We start from the raw sequence: 16,032 nt of genomic DNA, 5'->3' as shown, positions 1-16,032 counted from the left end.
TTTTTAAGACACTTAATTAGCCAACAGAGTTGTTACTCCATGCAGAGGCTAGCTCACTACACTTATCCTGTGTCTGGATGGAGCTGTTAGTCAAGTTTAGGGTGAAGTTACTGTAAAAAATCAAAGCAAAAGACTGATCTAGGCCTAGGTTTAGTATTTAATATACAATGTAGGTAAGCTCTAACAAGGTATAAGCAGACCTGGCTGCAGGTCATGCATGAAGAAGCAGTCAATTATGAACCTTTTGTGCTGGAATTCTGAGAGATCTGTCCCCAAACCCTGTAGTAAGAGCAACTTTCCACATACCAGTCCTGCCAGTCACTGAGAATGGTTTCCCCTCTGTGCTGTCTTTCACAGGTACGACAGTGACCTCATGTTCTGTTCCAGGTTTCAGGCCTACAAAGAGCAAAAGGGAGCATTACCAACAATTAGGGAAGACAGCATTTGTTCTTGAAGAAAGCTGTTTTGTGTAGTTTATCCAGCTCCAGGTTTGTCACAGAGGGGAACTGAAAGTTTAGACTGCTATCCAACTTGCTTTTGCCTTTTCAATGCTTTGATAGCACCTTTGGTCTAGGCTTGCCTTTAGGGCATATTGACTGCTGCTGGTGGGGACTTCCATAATATCAGCTCTGAAACAGAAGAATGCACTTTTTTCCAAACAAGGACAGAATTATATGAATGAATATGCCTGGAAAATTGCTATCCACAGAGCATAGCTTTCTCCCTGTGGAGACACCCATCCTTATGCGATAGGGGAGCCCCAATAGATCTCACTGGACATTCACACATGAGAGAAGAATTGTCTCAGGACTACAGTCTGACTGTCAGTCATTCCTGCCACTTCTCCATGCTCCTGCCCAGTTTGGAACACCCACGAGTACTCACCAGTCAGGATGTATCTGCTCTTAGGGTCATTGCTTTTGGGCACCATGACCTGCTTCTCCTCCATCTCCATTAGGGATCTGAACTTCAGCTTGTAATAATCACATCTGTTGGTGGGTTCTCCTGCTCCACTTCCAGGGAGTACTCCATCACCTCTGTCACCCAGATGGCACTGGCCGCAGGCAGGACTGGGAAAGACAGCAGAGGGATGTAGAGAAGCAGCAACAGCACAAAAAGGTAAATAGAAGACAGAAAAGTTGCTAAACAATGCTCCTTCCCTGCCCCATTTCCTGCTCTGAGACCCGAGACATTTTCCTCAGCCAAACTGAAGAGTCAAGCAAGTAGAGCACAGTCATTACTTCAACAGCTTTAGTTTTATTGGTAACATGGTAACAGCCCAGCTCTGGTGTTTGCTGGCTCTCAGTTCCCACCTGTTGTGCTAGAAGCAGGAAAAATGTCAAAATCACCAAGCTTTTCAATGTCTTTGCCAAGTACAAACAAACAGCATAATATCAGCTGCTAACCAGATGACATTTCAGCTCTCAAGAGACTGCTTCAAATACACAGCCTTTGCACACTCAACCTCTTAACCTCAGCAGGATCATGCTCATTCAGGCCTGGGAAGAGAGTATGAGGAGACTACTCACTGCTGCAGACATGTCTGGACAGTAAGTACCTAGGAATGACACCCTGCCTACTTTGAAGTTTTTTCTGCATCCAGCTGAACAGTGCATTACTCTTAGTAACATGCTGCCTTTTTCCTGCATGCTCCCATTCCTGATTCTTGCAGCAGGCAACACTACAAATTCACTGGAATTCACTTGTCAACAACAAGTGGGATTTGGACAAGAAAAATGGAGAGAGAGGAAATCTGCAATACATTCAGCCCTAATGATCTAAATCTGGGAACAGATTCTCCAGAAACAATGACATAACTAGGCTGGGAAGAGGAAGTGCTCTCCAGCACTCAGTTCCCCTCACTTGTTGAAATATAACTTAAAGATTTACAACATTTACAATTTAAAAAAAAATATTATCTACTCCTACCTGTACTTGCTTCTAGATGCTTGGGCTCACTGGCAATCCCCTTCTTCACATGATGGAAGCATGACATTGTGAGATTCCACCCTTGTAACACATGCAATCTCATAGCTGAGCTGCTCTTTGGGCACGTGGATTTATTTCACCAGCATCTCATACCCAGCCGGATAACAGGTAAGGAGGTAATTATCCACACCAGTCACTGGATCCCAGCTGACAGCCAGAGAGTTCTCCATGGAGCTCAGCACCTGCATATTCTGGGGAGCAAGGACTACAAGAGAAACAAAGAAAAACATTGCAATGAGGATCACAACTTGCCATATGGCCAAGCATGAAATTTCTTCAAACATATTTTGAGTAAGAAAATGCAGAACTGGAGCTCCCAGCCTGCAGTCATCTTGGATTTAACCATTTCTTTCTGCTCAACAGCATATCATCAGATACAAATGAATAATGCAGCCAGCAACAAATACAGTAATTTCCTGGGTGACTCTTTCCAGCTTCTAAACCCACACTGGTGTAAGGAAAACTCTCTCATAAAGCTCTCCCTACCAATGCATCCAGGAAGAGAAAGACAAGCCAAACCCCTCTTTTCCTGTAACTGTCAGAGTTAATACAAAATGTCAACTGGTCCCCAAAACCAGGGAGTGCAGCTTCTCTACAGCAGAGGCAGAAACCTGAGCTTTTCTGCCGGAGTACTGATGGAAACTTACACTTGGCGCCTGGAGGAGACCTGGGCAAATCTGCTGCACTTAAGACATTTCAAGACACCAATATTACCTTAATTTTGCCACAAGACAGACAGCTCACCAGTGTCTTGAAGCAGACCTTGAAAGCAGTCCATCTAGAACATCCGTTTACCATCAAGTTTACCTGATTTTAATTACAAGTGTGTTGGGGTGGCTCAGCCTGCTCTCAGGCTGAAACCATCAAATGTCAGTCACCAGAAGAGATCACTGTGGTCTAGGTTACCTCCCCCTGGGTGGCTCCCAATCCTAAATTACCTCCCCCTGTTCCAGAAAGTTCTCCCTTTTGTGGTTATTAATTGGTTCCCTGTTATGACTCCTGCCTCCATATTTTCCCCATTTGTTCTAAAAAATTGTATCCTCCCCTCTGCTTGTACCCCATTGGTTGTTTTCCCTTTCCCTGCCTTACTCCACCCCCCATAAAGGGGCGAGCCTGCGTCTCCTCGGGGCTTTTGCTGGTCCCTGGTCCCTTTTGCAAATAAACCTGTTGGCGCTCACAGCAGAAGCCCCTTCCGCCTTCTTTGCCTCCGGGCAAACGCCAGCCTGATCATCGGCTGCCCGACAATGTGCTTCCTCTGAGGAGGAGCCAGGCACGCACCCATCCCAGGCTGATTCCACAGAGCTGTCCAGCGAGGAAGCTGTGGAGGCCAACGCTGCGTCCCCTCTGCCCGAAGGCACGCCGGGGCTTGTGATTACAAGCCCCCGGTTGCGTTACAAGTGAGCTGATCGTAAGCTGATCAAGCCATCTACCAGCTGTATTTCATTAGCAAGTGTCGTGATTTGACACTGGCCAAATGCCAGGCACCCACAGAAGTCACTCATTCACCCTCTCCTGCTACAGCTGGGCAGAGGGGAGAAAAAATTTAAACAGAGGGCTCATGAGTTGAGATAAGGACCACGAGAGAACACTCCAAGGGCAAAACAGGCTCAGCTTAGCGGTACAAAGTGAGTTTATTACTAACAAAATCAGAGGAGGGTAACGAGAAGTAAAACATTTAAAAGCACCTTTTCTTCCCCCAAGCCCTCCCTCCTTCTCACCAACAGCACAGGGGAGAGGGCGTGGGGGTTTGCTCAGTTTGTCACCCAAGGATTTTCTTCTGCTGCACAGGGAGAGAAGCTGTAGAAGTTGTTCCACTGCTGCACCGTGGGGTCCCTGCCACGGGAGACAGTTCTCCATGACCTTCTCCAGCGTGGGTCCACTCTGACGAGCAGTGGTGCTGCCAAACCTGCTGCAGCATGAGTCCCTCCCACGGGCACACAGTCCCCCCAAAACTGCTGCGGCGTGGGTCACTCTTCCACGGGGTGCACTCCTCCAAGGCCAGGCTGCTCCAGCCTGGGAGCGGGGCACCCTCTCTCCATCGGGTCTCCCACTGGAGCACAGCCTCCTCCAGGCATCCACCTGCTCTGGCATGGACACCTCCCCCGTGGGCTGTGGATGTATGTCTGCATCCCCCGTGGATCCCCAGGGGCTCTGGGTGGATCTCTGCATCCCCCGTGAATCCCCATCGGCTGCAGTGGCACAGCTGCTTCACCATGGTCTTCACCAAAGCCTGCAGAGGAATCTGGGCTCCGGTGCCCAGGGCACCTCGTGTCCCTCCTTCTCCACTGACTCCGGTGCCTCCGTGTTGTTCCCCTCAGGTGTTCTCACCTCCTCCTCTTCTCTGGCCCTGAAAAAACTGTCCGTGCACACTGTTCTGATTTTCTTCTTCAATCTGTTATCACAGAGGTGTTAGCAGCCTCTGCAATTGGCTCAGCCTTGGCCAGCAGCTTGTCCATCTTCAGAGCCATCAGGGATTGGCTCTGGCGGACATGGGGAAAGTTTCCAGCAGCTTCTCACAGCAGCCACCTCTGTGGCCCCCCGCTACCCAAAACCAGGCCCAGCAAAACCAACACAGTCCCCTGGTCCGGGGCTGCTCCAGGCCCGTTCCGGGCTGCCCCGCTGCTGTTGGGACCCTTTGTGACACGGGACATGATGGTGGCCAGAGACCTTTGTGACATCAGAGAGCCCCACCCTGGCTGAGGGGTTTCTAGGGGCACCGCAGGGCTCGGGGTGCCCAGTCCCAGGAGAGCCACTCCAGAAGGAGGAAGCAACTCCCGGGATCCGTCTGCGCCAGAGGCCGAGAGCGACGGACGCGGACAGAGGCAGCGAAGCCACCCCCGAGTCCCGGTGCCCCAGCCCCGTAGCCAGCTGGCCGCACGGCCAGGCCCTCAGCAGGCAGTGAGTAGGGGCGGGGAGCAGGTCAGGCCTGCCACTGTCACACATCGAGGGGAGGACGAGGGGAGCTTTGCTGAGATGGGCCAAGAGCTTTCCCGGTGGGGAGCTGAGACAAAGCAGGAGATGTCCAAAATCTCCCTGCGGGAACAGCAGACAGGGCCAGAAGTGCACCCAGTGAAGGACAGCAGCGCCAAGGAGCTGTCCCGAGGGGCAGAGGATGGAGCCCAAGAGCTGTCCCAGCAGCAGGACGATGTCACCTGCAGCACTGGGGACAAAGCCTTGGGCCCAGGGATGGAGGAGGGGCCCCCAGCCTTGTGTCCCGGCGGGGCCCGGCTCCCCCAGCCCCGCGGGCACAGCGGCGGCAGCAGAGGCAGCGCCTGCCCCGCCCTGCGCCTCTCCTGGCCCGGGCCGTGCCACGGAGGCCGAGCCGGCAGCTGCTGCCCCGGCCGGAGCTGCTGGGCAGGAGGAGCCCCGCGAGCCTCTCGCTGCCCAGCAGGAGGAAAAGGCCCCGCAGTCTCCTGTGCCCAGCTGGGAGCTGCCCTCAGCAAGGGCACAGAGCCGGGTTCCTGCCCCAGGGAGCCCCCCCGCGGGCCGCAACCTGGTTCTTGAATTGGCCTGGCCCCTCAGCCGTGAGTATGAGTGGCCCATCCTGCGCTCCAAGTGGGAGCTGGAGGGAGTGTGGGACATGGAGCAAAGACTGGCTGTGAAAATGGGAGAAACAGCCGCGGCTGAAAGGGAGCAGAGCCCGGTGCCGGACCTGGTGAGACCCTGCAGGCCCTTGCCCAGCCAGCTGGGAGCCATCAGGGAGCAGCAGGAGGGGACAGCGGCGTGGTCAGAGGAAGGCAGCGACGAGGAGATCTCGGACTGCGACAGCTCCTGGGACTCCTGCAGCGACACAGACCTGTCCCAGGGGGAATATGACACAGACGATGAAGACCTGTCTCAGTTTGGTGTCACCTTCAGCCCTGAGGACAGAGGCTCGAGCCCAGAGATGGAGGGGGATGTGGTGCCGAAGCCTTATTTCACACCGGACTCGGACACGGGTTCCCGCTGGGTCCCTGTCATCTACGACCCTCTGAAGACACCCTTGAGTCCAGTGATGGAGGAGGAGGAGGAGCTGCAGCACGAGGCAGAGCTGTCCCAGGGAGAAAGGAACAGCTGCTCCCCAAGGGTGTCCCAGGGGGAGGAGTGTTCGGAGCAGGAGCTGTCCAGGGCAGTGTCAAACAGAGAAGAGTGCACAGAGGAAGAGATGTCCCAGGGGGACATCAAGAGCTGGGAAGAAGTTTCCGATTGGGAAGAACACGTTGGCACAGCCCTTTCCCAACAGGAAGTGTCCCTCGGCCAGGACGTGACCCCAGGGAACGGCCACAGACCCTCCGTGCACTCCAGCTGGGAGAATGACAGCGACCAGGAGCTCGCGCAAGAGCCCTGGGAAGTCGGCACCGAATCTGGCAGCTGCATGAAGCCCTTGGCCCCGGAGGAGGACGAGTGGGACGAGCTGAGCATCCTGGAGCTGCCCCTGGAGGAAGAGAAAGAGCAAAAACAGAGGGCTTTTGCGGCAGACGGGCTCCCAGTGCCTGTGCCTCGTGAGGCCTGGGTTGAGGGCCCGGCCCCGGAGCCGTGCAGCCTCCCCAGCCCCTCGCCTGCCCGGCTGGGAGCCCAGGCCCTCCGTGAGCAGCCGGCTGCCCCCAGGAAACGTCCCTCCCGCTTCAGGCGGGCGCTGCGGGCGCTGCGGGGGCTGCTCCGCTGTCCCTGCCTGGCGGCACCGCCCGAGGAGTAGCAGCGACACGGCACCCACAGCAGCCAGCACACGGCACCCATTGCTCCAGAGCCGCCCTCCCTGCGGGGCTGCGGCACCCACGGGGCTCCCAACCCACGGCATCGGGAACCAACGGCAACGGGAGCAGGAGCATGGAGAAGACGGAGATGACAAAGAGAGGATGAAGAAGACGACAAAGACCACGACGAAGACGACACAGACCACGACGAAGATGATGAAGAGGATGATGACAAAGAAGACAACAAAGACGATGAAGAAGACGGAGATGAAGAAGATGAAGACAATGACAAAGATGACCAAGACAAAGAAGAAGAGGAAGAAGAATAATTTGAAGATACATAGAAGAGTAAGAATAGGAATAAGAATTAAGCAATACATAGCAGAAGAGGAATAAGAATAGCAATTTAAGTATCTCTAGAAGAAGAGGAATAAGAATTTAAAAATCTATAGAAGAAGGACAGTTATAGGAATAAGAATTTTAAAATCCATAGGAGAAGAAGAGGTATAAGTAGAAGAAGAATATAGAAATACGTAGAAGAACTAAAGAAAGAAGCAGAAAAGTGAAAGAATAAGGAGAATAAGAAGAATAATTTCAAATTCCATAAATGAAGATAAAATCTAGTAAATAAATAAAATTAGCAAATATTTTCTCTTTGTTCCATATTGTACATTTACACTGCAGTGTAGGATATAAAAACATGAATGCACAGTAGGTTGAATAGGACAGGGTTCCAACTCCTGAAGATATTTTCCCATTTTCCAATAAAATTTGTGAGGCACAAGAGCAGAGTCTCCAGATTTCCTTTCTCCTCTCTCCGAGCCATTGATGCATTTCCCACCTCAGTCCCAGGGAGTGCCCTGGGAGCAGCGACTGCTCAGCCCCAGCGCCCGCGGGAGAGTCCCCGGCTGGAACCCGGAAAGCTTGGAGCCAGCTGGGATTGGGCTCTGCTCCCAGGGAACAAGGGATGGGATGAGAGGGAACGGCCTCCAGCTGTGCCAGGCAAGGGTCAGGTGGATACTGGCAACAATTAATGCCTGGAAAGGGTTTTCCAGCCCAGGCATGGGTTTCAATGGGGTCCTGGAGCAATGGGAGCTGCACAGGGTGGGATGCTTCCAGGCCGGGCTTTGCCGTGGAAAACACAACCCTTTCCCTGGGTTTGGAATAAACCTGGAGTCAATCCAGGTCCCACGCAGGGCTCTGGGCACAGCAGGGCCATGAGTGCCTGTCGTGGTTTGGCGCTGGCCCTACACCAGGCACCCACGAGCGTCACTCACTGACCCTCCCCTGCCACAGCTGGGCAGAGGAGAGAAAAATGTAATGAAGTTGAGTTAAGGACCGGGAGAAAACACTCCAAGGGCAAAACAGGCTCAGCTTAGAGGTACAAAGTGAGTTTATTGCTGACAAAATAGAGGAGGATAAGGAGAAGTAAAAGAAGTCCTCAAGAAAAGCACCTTTTTCCCCCAAGCCCTCCCTCCTTCCCAGCGACAGCGCAGGGGAAAGGGCGTGGGGGTTTGCTCAGTTTGCCACACGAGGTTTTCTTCCACTGCTCACGGAGAGGAGCCCTTCCCCTGCTGCCCCGTGGGGTCCCTGCCACAGGAGACAGTTCTCCGTGACCTTCTCCAGCGTGGGTCCACTCTCACGAGCAGCGGTGCTGCCAAACCCGCTGCAGCGTGAGTCCCTCCCACGGGCACACAGTCCCCCCAAAACTGCTGCGGCGTGGGTCACTCTTCCACGGGGTGCACTCCTCCAAGGCCAGGCTGCTCCAGCCTGGGAGCAGGGCACCCTCTCTCCATCGGGTCTCCCACTGGAGCACAGCCTCCTCCAGGCATCCACCTGCTCTGGCATGGACACCTCCCCCGTGGGCTGCGGATGTATGTCTGCATCCCCTGTGGATCCCCAGGGGCTGTGGGTGGATCTCTGCATCCCCCGTGGATCCCCAGGGGCTGTGGGTGGATCTCTGCATCCCCCGTGGATCCCCAGGGGCTGCAGTGGCACAGCTGCTTCACCATGGTCTTCACCAAAGCCTGCAGAGGAATCTCGGCTCCGGCGCCCAGGGCACCTCGTGTCCCTCCTTCTCCACTGACCTCGGTTTTTCCATGTTGTTTCCCTCACCTGTTCTCACCTCCTCCTCTTCTCTGGCTGGAAAATTACGACCGACCCCCGCTTTGTCTTGATTTTCTTCTTCAATCTGTTATCACAGAGGTGTTACCAGCCTTGGCCAGCAGCTTGTCCATCTTCAGAGCCATCAGGGATTGGCTCTGTCGGACATGGTGGAAGCTTCCAGCAGCTTCTCACAGCAGCCACCTCTGTGGCCCCCCCGCTGCCAAAAACCAGGCCCTGCAAAACCAACACAGCAAGGCTCTAACTGATAGCAAAGCATAGAGAGATAGGGCCTGTAAAAAGGCATGTGTCAGCAATGTGAGGTCACATAACATCAGGAGATTCTTCTCACTTGAAAGACACCAACGTGTGTTCATTCCCACGTGTAGTTCACAGCTTTCACCAAACCCTCCCTCACTGTGTGCATAACATTGCTTTCACTGAAAACTTTGTACAAAATATGAGACTGTTCATCCCGTCTCCTCTTGTAATATAGAAGCTGGATTTAAATAATCCAGCTTTGCCGTAAAATAATGAAGAACCTAAATACATGTGGTGTAGTTTATTCCTTGTCTAAGCAGAGTTCAGAAGAGGATTGTCTCTCTGCTGTTCCACATCTTTGTACTCTAGTTCTCCTTCAGAAGGAATTGCAAAGCATTAATTATACTCTTGCATGCTTGATAGTAACTTCTAAAATGTTCAGACATTCCAGTTACCATGGCAACATAAAATATGTCACTTCATGATCTGAGACACAAAAAAACCCATATTAATAACAATAAATAAAGCCAGTGCTCAGTGTATATGTCTCAGGATGCAGAAATCTAACCCAGATTGGAACAGAAAAGACAATTTGACATCTATGGGAGAGGAGCACTTGGCTACAGCTGCTGAGATGGGAACCATTTTCCTTTGGACTTATTTAAGCAGGACTGGAAGTGTAGTGCTCAGAAACAGTAACCAAATGGATTGTGCTATATGCATTGATTCTGTAGTCCTTGCTCATTCAGACAACAGAAGGCACTTTCACAGCCTGTAAAACAGCTGCAGGTTTCGTGGAAAGAAGAAGATCTAACGCTGGACCCGGACAGGCCTCTGGGAGAGAATGACTGGGCAGCAGTTCTCTGAGAAAATTGTTTCTGCTCTGGTAGGAACTCTTCTGCTTGCCACCTCTATAAAGGTGCTGCCTCCTGAGTAGCAAATCTCAGTCTACTGACAGGAGAGAAAAATGCTGGATAGCCACACCATCCTCTCCCTCTGAACAGTGTGGAAGGGCCAGGAGGAGTGAAGTTTTAAGCTACTAATCTTTTATTTAAAAGGTAAGTCTCTGAGCAGACAGATTAGGCCTGAAACATGAGGGATGATACAGAGCAGAGCACATCTGTGAAGAAGGTCACTGAAAACCCTCACTGAGCAAGAGCTGCTGCTCAGTGTGTGCTGGTTACTTCTTCACAGGGAGCTGCAAAAGATTAGATCAAGTGTGCCATGCTGAGAAGGGGCTTCCAGGGCAAAAAGCTGAGTACTGGAGTACCAATCTGTGGCTGCAGGGAGGCAGAATGAACCAGGAACTGCAGGATACTCCTCAAGGTCTTCTCAGGCAAATCCTACTACCTTGTAACAAGGCAGGACAAGGGAGAATCTCCCAAAGACCTCACTTCAAAGGGAGGATTTTTAAAGGATTTACACATCCTTTGTCTCACAGGTTTTATCCAATCAACTACCTCATCAGCAAGCAGTGCGCACTGCAGCAAACATGATTTTACCTTCTAATGTCTCATTTGTACGTCAAGAAACAGACTCTGTCTCCTTCTTTAATTACAGGCTCCATGCCCATTTTGCTCTCTCCTTCAGCTGCTGCACACAGGCTGGTGCTAGCACAACCTTTAACTGTATTTTCACCTTTCCCTACTTCAGCAGTGTTTCCCAGGCAGTTCTTGAAGACAAAGACCAGTCAGCCAGCAGAAACTCCAAGCTAACCATGGTGATCCCAGGGTTGGCTTACCTACAGGATTAGCTAAAAGTGTATTGGAAGGAGAGATGGAAAGTCAGATTGCAAGAATGAAGAGAGAAGTAACTCCCAGGCACATGTCTTACCCTGGGAGCAGTTGAGGCCAAAGAAGCCATTGTGTCAGTAGCACACTCCTGTATCACAGAACCTGTTGCCACTGCAATCCCCAGGACACCGTTTCTCACTGCAGTCTTCTCCAGTGAACTCCTCGTGGCACTGGCAGACCCCTTGGGCTGTGTCACAGATCCCACTGCTGCTGCAGCTCTCCAGACACACCTGAAGGCTGCAATCCTCACCAAAGAAACACTCATCACAGACATTTCCCAGCACTGCAGTGCCTGTTACTGCTGCAGTGGCTGGGGCAGGCAGGGTGGGAGCAGTCACTGCCCTCCCAGACCTTGGCACACTCACAGCTGCAAGTCTCATAGAACAAAGTCCCACGGCCACTGCAGTGAGGGACGTCTGGCCAGAGCAGCACCAGGATGCACAACAGCAAATGTGACACACAGATGAGAGAAAACAAAAACAAAACACAAGAAAAAAAATTAGGAACACAGCATTAGATAGGTAGTGCAAAGGTATGTTCAAGGTCATTAAAGGGAAGAATAAATATCACTGAAAAATAGGGACTGAAAAAGACCTGATGGAATCACCTTGTCCATCTGTCCCAGGTCCAAGGAGGGACCAGCTCCACCCTTGCTTTTTCCAACATGTTTGTCCATGGTCAGCAGGAACACGGGTTCCATGACCACCCCAGAGAGTCAATTAGGAAGTTTCCCACAGCCTCTAACCTAAACCTTAATGTTGTAATTTAAACTCACTATTTCTCACTGCAGATATTTATTAAGATGGAGAGCACATTATTCTCATCTGCCATACACCTGTATTTTTCACGTAAGCAGTCTTAGGACTTCCCCTGTCTCCATTCCCCAAATAACAACAGTTCATTAAATTCAGAGGCCACGCAGTATAAATCTGTGATCCCAGGCAGAGCCTGGGGCACCACAAAACATTATCATCATAAACTCTGCTCCTCTTTTAGTCACTTATTAAAGAGGAAATAAAAAGACAAATTCTCAGCAATGGCAAAATTCTGGAGGCAAAGTTGAGAAAGAAAAAGATGGCAACTAGAAGTGCCTACTTCACCTTTCACCCTCCTGTCCTCCAGAAAATCCTCTATTGAAACCTCCCTATTGAAACCTACATGAATCACAAAAACCAGGGCACCAGCCCATGCGAAGGACTCAAGCATTTTGCTCATGGAGAACTCCCAATAACCTTGACAAATTATTCCAGTCCCCAGATCTCAGCAGTAAATAGGCTGGACCTGGGAAGTAAGAACAGATATCACTCTTGTTACCTACCTTGGCTTCCCCCACAGCTCTTCTGAGGGCTGCAAACTTCCCTCAGCTCTGCCACTTCTTTCTCAAGCTTCTCCATCCTTTCAAAGAGATCCATAATGTGAGTCAAAGTTTCACAGTTCCCTTTGGGTGCGTGCACACGGATGTTGTGCCTAAAGATTATATTCTGCTCTTCATTGTCCTTAGCCTCTCCAGGATCTAGCTGCACCCTACTGTTCTCTTCATCATGCTGTAATGGATTTGCTTCAGCTTTAATCTGGGAGAGTGTGGGCAGGTCAATCTTACAGGAGTGGCTGAAAGATATTCTTTGAGCATTGCTGGTGCAGTTATGAGATGCAGGATGCTGAACAGCAGACATCTGGAGAGCACAGCACAGCAATAAATCCATTGGGAAGGCAAGCCAGCCCTGGAAATTCATCTCAGAGATGGCAGGTTCTTAGAGGAGTAGCTGACCCTTCAAACAGCACAGCTGCTTTCAAGATAAAAAAAAAAAAAGGTAAGAATTGTGATCATAAAGCTGGTTTTCACGATTTTCTAAAAGACAAATTATTTGTCTTGCCCTGATTCACAACTAGGTTGGTAAGTACCTGGAAAAGTCACAGTGAATGAGATAGATACAAAAGAGCTTCCAGACTCTCCAAGTAAGAGCTCTAAGTTTTCAACCTTCAAATAAGAGTTGGGATCATGGTCCATTGCAATTGTAAACTATGCCATAGTGCCTCTCATTCCCCTGCAGTTGCAACAGACTTTTTATCAGTCTCTCAGCTGTGGTCTGGACTACTGACCATGGCATTCTCCAGCACTGTGCACGGTCTTCAACTCAAAGCCTGATAACTGTGCCAATGCTGTGTGCATGAAAAATTCAGAGAGCTGACACTGATCTTTCTGTACAGGAAATTTGGGACACAGTTTTGCCCACTTCACGTTAGCCTTCTAATATAGCATGTAGCCTACACTGTTATCTGGATTTGGGAGAATTAAAAAGATTTGCTCCATTTGACACCAATGCATTGGCATTTTGTGTGCCCAAATAATAGATGCACTTGAGAGATTTCAAGTTCATTTTGCTTTGACTCCTTTATCTGATTTATCGTCTTAGCACTGGCACAGTTCATGTGGAAGCTACTAGAGCACATCTGTTAACACATGGAGCAAGAGGATGAGTCGTAAAACTATTTGTTTTCCCATACTTTTATTTCAGAATTAACTGTTCTTTTCTACCTTGCATAAATATATAGGAAGAGCTTATTTTCAGGCTGATTTATTCTCAAAGCTAAGACCTAACTAAATAAAACTAGTGTTAAATTTCATTGACATTCAGAAGTCGAAACTGAAGTTCAAATGTTTAAAGTTTTCAGGTACACTCATTCACACCAAAAAACCATGTTTGCTGTAAAAGTTTTGTGCAGTCAACCAAGGAAGAATTTTGGACTTAATGAACACCTCATAGATAAAAACAACAAGAAAGTAGAAGCTGAGCAAGGAGGGAAGGAAGGATAAAATATAAAGTCAGAAACCTGAATTTATCAGTTGGCTTATTCAGTATTGTATGCTGAACGTTGGCATTAATGGTACATGTCAATCTGTACAGAAGGTGATATATATATATATATTATATTTGGTCAAAAACTTAGAATTTCACACCATAGGATGCAAATTCAAAATGCCACCACATGTGACTTACTAAGCAGTTGTGTTATTCATTGCACAAGCAGAAGGGAAAAAAATTTATTTAAGTGCTAAATTAGGTAATGTGATAACTAGAAAGCACTTGGCCAATATGTGTCCACAGTAATAGCACATCTGGACTCAGATAACACTCCATTATAATAATTTGTACAACCCTTACAATAAAAATTATCTGTTTCTGTGAAACATCCTTATATCACCTAAATGTCTGCCAAACCTTTGGAAACATCCCTGCCATTAGATTAGTACCTCCCATTGGCAGCACAGCTAAAAGAAGGTGTCCTTCCTGCCCAGAAACATGAGGCTTTGGTTGCTAAAAACCAAACAAACCCTACATCACCCACTTAATATCTGTTTTGCAGGTCACTTTGGTGCATCTCTCTTCAAGCAAGATAATCGCAGACACCAATGAAAACAAGGTATGGATTTCAAGATTCAGTCTACAATTCCTTACCTGATACCCTTATGTCATATTTGGATTAGGTATTAGGAAAAAAATGTCTTTACTGAAAGGGTAAACTCACACAGGGAGCGGTGGAATCACCACCCCTGGATGGATTTAAAAGACATGTACATATGGCACTTGGACATGGGTTAGTGAAGGGCTTGGCAACACTGGATCAATGGTTGAACTCAATGGTCTTAGAGGCTTTTCCAAGCTTAAAAATTCTATGATTCTATCCATAAAATAAGGGAGTCATCACTGCTGCTTATACCCAAGCAGTAATTTGTTTCCTTCGGTTTTCCACCTCCATTCAGCACTTATCTGCATTTAATGTATATTAAGTGAAATGGAGGGGAACAAGTAGTACCTTGCTTTGTGAACGCAGGGCTCCTTCCCCATCTCTCCCTCTTGGCTTGCAGATGCCTATTTCTGACCAAAGATGCAGCTTTCCCACCCCGACCCATCCTCTCCCTCAAAGGGACACAGAAACTAGCTACACCTTTCTTTTTCTCCTCTGCAGACTTCCAAAACAAATCAAATCATATGAGATTGCTTCAAAGCTTTGAACAAACTTACGTCTAAATTCTACAGATTCTCATCACAGTCCACTGCAGGAAACCCCCAAAGCTTGGTTTTGTGGGGTTTACTTCCAAACCCCTGGAGATGAGGTCCCCAAACAGACAGATGCATGCACAAAATCCCTTTGCTCAGCACCTAGTGATAGCATTCTGGCTTGTAACATAATGTCATGACTAATTAGGGCTTCACTGGAACCACAAATTGAGCTCGTATTTTCCTGGGCTCAGAGATCATTCCAGAGGAAAAACCCCTGGACACAAGCATTTCTGTCAAGCATAATGAAAGAGAACAACTTTTCTGGCTTCCTCATCATATAATAAAGAGATTTTTTCCCTGCCGTTAAAAAGAATGGGTTTAACTGACTTTTTGTGGAGAATATAATGTCATACATATAACTGGCAGTAACAGCAGATTAGGGAAAGGACTGATTTAGGAAAGAATGCCTAATAGTCAGATCTACCAGGCACAGAATATTCTCCTAAGGGAAGGGATGAAAGAAACCCTGTTCACATCTTTTCAATTATTGCAGAGGAAAGCATGGGATGATCAAAGCTGGAGAGAAAGTGGAATATTTGTGTGAAAGATTCGAACAATCTAACTCTACAAGTCTTTTTCCATCCTACTGCTCCGTGCTTGAAGATTCAGGGTATAGGCCTTCTATGTATACATGACATGGAGATAGGATTCAGGAGAGAAAGAGGGACTTGGAGTCACAGATGAAGGAAATGCAGGTCTAGGACAGCTCCATGGTTGCAGAAGAGAGAATTCTAAGACTGAGAAATGGGGCAGAGTTGACTATGCACATATCCAAGCCACAGAGTTATACAACACAACACTAGAAGCAACACACATTAAAGCAAGATAGCCAGAATAAAATGAGGCGTCGTGAAAGGAGCCATGGGCCAAGTTTGAGACCTGAGCTTTTTGAGTACCAAGGGAAATACAGAGTGTGATTTTTTTGAGCACAGCCTTCTGCATGCTAAAGCTAGAATGGAACTGCCACGTGTATCACAGCACTAGAGACAGGAGAACTAGCAGATCCCTAATTACCTAGTTAGAAAACTGGCACGTTCAAGCATCCTAAAGCCAGGGAGGTTTCTTGAGGAACACAAAAGGAATGACAAATACTAGAAGGCATGTCAAAAAGCCCTTTGCAAGTTCACAGAAGCACTGCTGATCTCCCAA

At 48.9% G+C, this 16,032-nt stretch overlaps 1 protein-coding gene across 1 annotated transcript in view; it reads right to left on the bottom strand.

Annotated features, from left to right (window-relative positions):
- Nucleotides 1-16,032, bottom strand: part of TNN (tenascin N) — a 35,890-nt gene that overhangs the window by 15,529 nt on the left and 4,329 nt on the right. Inside the window, 8 exon segments of the mRNA XM_039555624.1 lie at nucleotides 307-396; nucleotides 886-987; nucleotides 990-1,070; nucleotides 1,930-1,984; nucleotides 1,986-2,194; nucleotides 10,860-11,089; nucleotides 11,091-11,235; nucleotides 12,138-12,603. Of these exon segments, the coding sequence (XP_039411558.1) occupies nucleotides 307-396; nucleotides 886-987; nucleotides 990-1,070; nucleotides 1,930-1,984; nucleotides 1,986-2,194; nucleotides 10,860-11,089; nucleotides 11,091-11,235; nucleotides 12,138-12,552 (1,327 nt within the window). The 5' untranslated portion in view covers nucleotides 12,553-12,603.

Source organism: Corvus cornix, chromosome 8 (assembly GCF_000738735.6).
Source record: "Corvus cornix cornix isolate S_Up_H32 chromosome 8, ASM73873v5, whole genome shotgun sequence".
NCBI classification, from domain to species: Eukaryota; Metazoa; Chordata; class Aves; order Passeriformes; family Corvidae; genus Corvus; species Corvus cornix.
The sequence above is the reverse complement of the archived record's forward strand: the minus strand, read 5'-3'. Positions and strand labels throughout refer to the sequence as shown.